The following is a 7,219-nucleotide window of genomic DNA, read 5'->3' on the forward strand; positions in this document are numbered from 1 at the left end:
TGGTTGTCTTGTAAGGATTAATCCTTCCCAGGTGGGGAGAATTTAAGGGGTTGGTCTTCCAGGGGAATTAGAGGGGGTCCTGAGGGGCTGGGGGTGTCTGTAGGGATGCTCTGCTGGAGTGGGAAGCCCTGGGAGTTGGGAGGGGGAGGAGGCCTTCATCCTGTCCGTGTGGGGGCTGCCCTCAGGTGAGGATTACAGGGGATGGGGTTAATTTGGTAAACTTGGAGGTGCATGATGTAAAAATTGCATCTTTACCGAGCTCCGGGGGGTGAGCTGCCGCATACCTGTGTTGTAGATGTGAAGGCTTGGAAAGTGTGAGGAGGTTTCTGGCTTTTGAGGCCTGGTAGGCACTGTGGATGAGGACTGGAGGCATTTTGTGGTGTAAGAAGGGGCTGAGGAGCTTCTTCCTAAGGCCAGTGACCCGCTGGGCCTGTTTCAGCTGCAGCTGGAGGCAGCGGCTTGGTTTAAGAGCGAGCTGGATTTCCGCTCTGAGCGTGGCACGTAAACAGTGTGCAAAGCCGTGAGGTTGTGTCAGGAAGCTGCTGTAAGGCGCGTGCTGGCCGAATGCGTCCGGTTGCGTGCGACGGGGGCAGGACGGCAGTGATGCTGTGTGCCGGAGAAACCCATCTCCCCCGAGCCGTGCTTTTGGCCCTGACCGTCCCACCGTTTGCATCACCCTGGCTCAGAAGGAGGGAGCTGGAGGGGTCTGAAAGTTCAGGTTTTGTGGTTGAGAGGCATTGAAACTCATCGAGTTCTCCTTAGTGTTTGGGCAGAGGCTGCGGAACTGCCAGCCCGAGGGACAGGGGCAGTTTGTCGAGGAGTTCTGCGATGGCTCAGCTGCGAGCACAGCTGTGGGCGAGACACAGTACAGGAAGAGTACGGTGACAATGGGGATTTGCATTTCAGGTCTGCTCAGTTGCTATTTTTAGCAAGCTGTCTCCTAGGGTGCATTTGAGTGCTGAGTGTCGAATATTTGCCGCTGTCAAGCTGACCAAGCGGCAGCCAGCAGGTCGTTTCATCCCTTGTCAGAGTTACGTGGGCTTTTCTTTCCATGACCGAAAACAACTATTGCTTGTTAAGTCTTTGGGCCTTTGCACTGAGTGTTTCTTGTGGTTTTTTTTTTAAAAGGGTAGGTGAAAGAGGGAAGCATGCGTGTGGTTTTTTTGTGACGCCATCACAAATGCTCCAGCCTATACACAGGATCTGTTTGTCCTCACAGCGGGGAAAACACGGAAGGGCTGGTGTCACCCCAGTTAAAAGTGCTGGATGGCGAGGGGTAAAGTGGGAAATGTTTCTGGGAAGGGAGCGCTGTTACAGGACTAACTGGAAATGTTTTCTCTCTTGTCAGTGGGAGTCGATCTTCAAAAACATTCAAACCCAAGAAGAATATACCCGAAGGCTCCCATCAGTACGAACTCCTGAAGCATGCGGAAGCGACTCTGGGGAGCGGTAACCTCAGACAAGCAGTGATGTTGCCGGAGGGAGAGGACCTGAACGAGTGGATCGCGGTTAACAGTGAGTCCTGTGAGAGAGGGAGCCGCCCGAGCGTGGCGGTGGAGTGGGAAAACAAGAAACCTCCGTGTTTTATCCTTAAAAGAACCTAGAAATTCCCCAAATGAAATTTTTATCCCATGCGTACTCTGTTTAGGTACTAGAGTTGGGATGAAAGGAAAGTGAGTGGCGTGACGTGCTGGCGGCACCTGGGTCTTGTGTCGAAGGGGGAAACAAACCCACACTGTTGTGGTTTTGGGGTGGGTTTTTTGAGTTCAGACTCGCAAAGGTGGTTGGGTTTGTAAATGGTTTGTACTTGGGATTTAGACTTGATTCTTGATATTTGGAATTACAAAGTTAGCACTCTCGGCTGAGAAAATGGTGACAGCGCATAGTCCAGGGAAAAGGTGGAACTGTACTGTCCACTGAACTCTAGGTTTGTTTTCTCTCTTTTGTTTTCTATTTGAAAAATTGACAATTAACTTCCTGGATGGCTAAAATGTCCTGAAGTCGTCAGCCGCATGACGTCATACGGAAGGGGGATGTTTTTGCCAGAGTTTTGTGGCAGATTTGCCCTCACGCCAGCAATCCCTCAGAGGCTGTGTCAGCTGAACGAGAGCGAACCAGAGCTCCGGTCTGCTTTGGTTTTGCACTTTGAGTAAACCCAGTGTGTTTCCTTTCCAGCTGTGGATTTCTTCAACCAAATCAACATGCTCTACGGGACCATCACGGAGTTCTGCACGGAGGCGAGCTGTCCGGTCATGTCTGCAGGACCAAGGTAAGACGTTGCAGTCTACAGCCGCAATTTAAACGTGGGGAAGTAGGCGGGCAAGGGGGCTGCTCGAGCATGCGTAGAAAGAAGCTAAAAAGCGGACGGGACGTGTCCAGATCCATTTGAGGTGCAGCATCGTGCTCCCCTGGCGTTGTTCACCCACGTGCAAAGCCACGCTGTCCATCGGGGGGTTGTGTGGTGTGGGTAGCGCACACTTTGTCTGGCACGGTGAATATCTGTCTAGGGGAAGTGTGCACGGCGATCTGTTTTCCCCTTGTGGGTCAGGTCCCTGTGTTGTTTGTAAGTTGATGTGTTGTTGCAATAGTTTTGAGGAAAATGGGAGATCTGAATTGACTGGAAGAGTCTGGTCTGTGCTGTCTCATGGCGCCGGTGCTTGGAGAGGCCGTAGGGTGGTTTTTCTGAGCACAAGCGATTCTAACACTGCCGCCACCAGCATGGGGCAGGAGGGACACGAGGCAGGCGAACGCTCGGTTACCGTACGGTGCGTGTGATGGTCGTGTGGGGTGAAGAGAGCAGCCAGACGCTGTCATTGCGGAGAGTTAAAGGGAACCTCGTGCTTACAGAGGCCGTAGGGAATGGCTGAGTGTCCTTAGGGGCCTGAAGGGCACAAAGCACAACTGTCCCGAGGTGGTTTTAGCGGCTTTTGTCCCTCCAGTCGCGCTGGTGCTCACTGTGTTGCCAAGAAGCGCAGGAGGTGGTCAGGAGGCGTGTTCACGTGCTGGACGGGGTGTAACCGCTTTGTAGGAGAAGGTCGGGGCATCGTGGAATGTGAGAGGAAACAGTGAAGGTGTGTTTGGGACACCTTGGTTTTAGGTGTGAATATCTGTGAGGAGAAGATTCCGTGTTGGTTCTGCGCTTGTGTGTTCTGTCGAGGTGGAGCTACAGCCGTGTATCTTGTTTGTAAGGTTACTCGGGGCTCTTTGTGTTTCGGGGCGGCAACGTGGAGTCTGGCTGGTGGGTGTACTGGAGCCTGGCCAGTATTTGTAAGTGCCGTGTAACATCCTGCCCCGCTTTTTGAGCCAGAAGTATCTCGATTGTAAGTTCCTGTTTCTATATTTGGGGACACTTCCTGTAACAACTTCCTGTGTTAGTGGCACCGTTTGGTTTTGCCTGTTGTCGGTCAAGAAGTGACAGTCGAAACCCAGGGGTTTTTCCCCTGCTTTTGAAGGATTTTGCACCAGATCTCGGAGAAAGCGGGTTGTGGTGTTGTGTGACGTTGCAGCTGGTGTCTGAGGAGCTGTGGGATGGATAAGCACGCGTGTCGATCGTGCAGCCCTAGGGATGGTCTCTCGGGGAGTTGTCCATCTCCTGCGAGGGGAGAGGGAGTGCCGCGTCCCTGGAGAGTGCCCAAGAGCCACGGGTGAGTTAATTCAGATGGCAAACGATGGCCCCGAGCTTCCCCTTTGGCCAGTTTTTGTCTCGTTTTAAGGCAGTGTTGATGTCAGAGGAGGTTACCACAAAGCTGATGTTCATTTTGGAAGGGGAAGCCCTGCGGGCGATGGCTGCAGCGTGGGGACGGAGGTGTGAACTCCGAGTCTGGTGTGTGCTGCTCGAGAAACTCAAAAAGGCAAAGCGCTGCTTGTCGCTTCTGAGGAGTGTTGCAGTGTCGCTCCTCTCTGAAATACAGAGTAAGCTGTGAGGCCCAAAAACTTTTTTTTTTTCCTGCGGGGGCAAAAAATTTATTTTCTGTCCCTCGCCCCGCAGGTACGAGTACCACTGGGCAGACGGCACCAATATCAAGAAGCCGATTAAGTGCTCGGCTCCCAAATACATCGATTACCTGATGACGTGGGTGCAGGACCAGCTGGACGACGAAACGCTTTTCCCTTCAAAGATCGGTAAGTGCCTGACACAGTGGGCCTCGCGTACGGGACCGAGGCACTGCCAGAATGTCTCACTGTGATACTCCTGACCGAAGGGAAGGATCTAGCCGTGTGTGTTGGTGTGTTTCAGGCGTCCCTTTTCCCAAGAACTTCATGTCGGTGGCCAAGACGATCCTGAAGCGGCTGTTCCGCGTGTATGCCCACATCTACCACCAGCACTTTGACTCCGTCATGCGGCTGCAGGAGGAGGCCCACCTCAACACCTCCTTCAAGCACTTTATCTTCTTCGTGCAGGTGAGTCCCAAACCAGTCGCTCAGGTTTCTTGTTCCTGGTTTGCTTTTTTGGATTTTAAGCACTGCCTCGCTCTTTGAAGATCTCCAGCCGTGTTGGAAGATTTGCTTGGTTCCCACCCTCTGGACCACACGAACCGTGCAGCCATGGTGTTGTGTGCTTGTGGTGCTGGGTTTGGGGGTTGGGTTGGGTTTGGTTTGGTTTTTTTGCAGGAATTGTGGCTGAAAATGTTTGAATTTCCCTCTCAGGTTGTAGCTATCGACGTGCAGCAGAAGAAACCAGGCTTGGAGGAGAATGGGGAGTTTTGTAGCTCAAGAATCATCTCAGGAATTGCAGCAGCACCTTTTTTTTTTTTTTTTTTCGTCTTGCCCCGATTTTAAACAAAAATGTGCGCAGCGTCCTTTTTTTTTTTTTTTTTCCTCCTTGCCAGTATTTTAACAGCTTGTACTGTGACTGCAGCTATGACTTGTGTTTGCAGCATGGCAGAAAAAGGGTTTTTTGTCTTGAAATGCTGGGATTTCTCTGCAGAGAACCAGGAGAGGTGGCTGCTGCAGTGATGCCCTGTTGGGGTTTTTCTCAGAGCCAGCATGCAACGACCCAGCGAGTTCCAGCACACGTGCAGAGGCTGGACATGTTTCCAGCAGCTCTTTGCCAGGTGCCTTTAGCGTTTGTGTTGGTTTTTTTCCCTGCTAGGAATTCAACCTGATCGACAGGCGGGAGCTGGCTCCACTGCAGGAACTGATCGAGAAGCTGGGCTCCAAGGACAGATAAACTTTCCCTGGAAGGACGTTTTCAGCTGCTCCTTTCTGCTTTGTCTGTGAGCCACTTCCGTGCTTCGCCTTCCGCGACACAAGATGCCAGACAGCGCTCACGGGGCGTCAGTCTCGGGGTCAAGCATCGCTTCTCCTGTGCAAAAAAAATTCTGAGGTTTCGGGCTGCGCTGCGGGGGCGAGCCCCGCTCCCCCGCTCAGTTTTCTCAGCTACCTGCTCAAGTCTGGCAAGAACTGCAGCCTGGCTGAGGATGGGACTCAACTCAATCTGGCCCCTGGACAACACCAGCGTGGCTCAGCTTATTTTGGAAGTGCTTTTTTTTTTTTTTTTTTTTTTTTATGGGGTGCCCTCAGAGCCTTACTCCTCCCTTCTGGCAGCGGCACTGAGGGGGGGAAGACAAAAGTGCCTGGGCTGGAGGAGCAGCAACCTGGTGTTTCCCCCACCGCTGCTGGGTGGGGCAAGGCAATAATGGAAATAAAGTTTCTCCTTCCTGCTCTTCTTTCTGAGGAAGAGGAGGGGTGTCTCTTCTTCCTGCCCCCTCCCCTCACAGCCCCTCCTCCCCAGGTGCAGCCCAACTGAGAACATGAAGAAACAGCAGCGACCGTGCCCTGGAGCAGCGGCTCTGGGGGAGCATCTTTATTGAGCAATTGGAATCGGCGCCACAGCTCAAGGCTTGGGGGTGGAGGTGAAGATGCGCAGCCCGTGCATGCTCTTGATCTCTTCGCTCAGTGCCTGCAAGAGACAAGCACCAGCGCTGAGAGGCAAAGGGGGGACAACACAGTGGAGCTGGTGAGCGCTGGGTGTGTGCACAAGGTGCTGCACTGCTCAAGGCCCCCCCAGCAATCCGTGGCCCCCGCCGCAGCTCCGTGCCCACAGATACAACCGGGTTCTGTTCATTTACTGCTGAGGAGTCGAGTGCTGCACTGAGCGCTGTGCACAAACACCGCCTTCCCTCTCCCATGCCTTGTGCGCTGTCACCATCACGCTGCTCCCTGCAGAGTGCCCAGGAATCACTTCACCCAAACCCCCCCTACCCCAAGGGCTGCACTTTTAATTTCACTAAGTGACTAAACTACTTGGTGTGCACAGCGCTTAACTGTTTAGTAAAGTGCTGCCTGCAGAGTGCCCAGGAATAGCTAAAGGCTGCACCCTACCCCAGGGCTGCACTTGATTTATTAATTTAGTTTGAGTGCTGTGCACACAACTCAAACCAACCCACCCAGGGCTGAACTGACCCGTCTGAGCGCTACAAGCAGCATATTCCGCTGTTACACCGTGTGTAAGTGCTGCACACAGCGCTAGGAGCAGAACAGTGGTTATTACGGGAAGGGAGCAGGGGCTGGGCTGTGCACAGAGACACACTGGTTACTATGGGGAGGAAGGGCTGCGCTCTGGGGAAGGGGGGGTGGGCTGCACTATCTACTACAGGAAGGAAGGGCAATGTATGGACACACGGTGCGTGGGCTCAGCACTAACTCTCTGGGAGGGGTGTGTGCAGCACTTGGGGTACGTGCTACACACCCCCCCACAGTGTCCCTCCGGTGTGTAAGTGCTGCGCAGTGCCCCTCACCTGGGGAAGGAGCAGCTGCGCTAGTTCTGAATTCATAACGCCAGGCTGGTTATTATGGGGGGAAGGGAGGATTATTGGGTTTATTTATGGGGGGATGAAGGGTTTGCTTTTTATTATGGGAGAAGAAGAACTCCAGTGTTGAAGGCTATGCTTAAAAGCATCTTAAAGACACTTGGTGTGTGCAGCCCTGACAGCAGGGTGCTCTGGCACCAGAGCACTCGACTGTTAAGCCAATCTAGTGCTGCTTTGCTGGGGGCTGCGGGTGTGCTCAGGCACCAGAGCACTCGACTGTTAAGCCAAGCGTCCCCCTGTCAGTGCCCCCCCCACAGAGCCTCCCTCTTCCTGAGGAGGGACGGCTACATGGCTTACTGCAGGAAAAAAAGGGTTTAGTGTTTATAACTGGTGGAAAAAGGGCGGCTACGCTGTGCAGCACCAGGAAGGAAGGGCTGCGCTACCAGCCACTCACACTGTGCGCGGGC

At 53.4% G+C, this 7,219-nt stretch overlaps 1 protein-coding gene across 1 annotated transcript; it reads left to right on the plus strand.

Moving 5' to 3' along the window:
* Nucleotides 1–734: 734 nt before the first annotated feature.
* On the plus strand, nt 735–5,187 carry LOC104459674 (MOB kinase activator 1A; the record flags this gene model as incomplete). Its single annotated transcript, XM_010073344.1, has 6 exons — nt 735–876; nt 1,318–1,515; nt 2,176–2,269; nt 3,989–4,122; nt 4,238–4,401; nt 5,093–5,187. Coding segments are annotated over 6 exons (810 nt in total), but the record flags the coding sequence as incomplete, so codon positions are not given.
* Nucleotides 5,188–7,219: the final 2,032 nt, after the last annotated feature.

This window comes from Pterocles gutturalis, unplaced genomic scaffold, assembly GCF_000699245.1.
Source record: "Pterocles gutturalis isolate BGI_N339 unplaced genomic scaffold, ASM69924v1 scaffold13327, whole genome shotgun sequence".
NCBI classification, from domain to species: Eukaryota; Metazoa; Chordata; class Aves; order Pterocliformes; family Pteroclidae; genus Pterocles; species Pterocles gutturalis.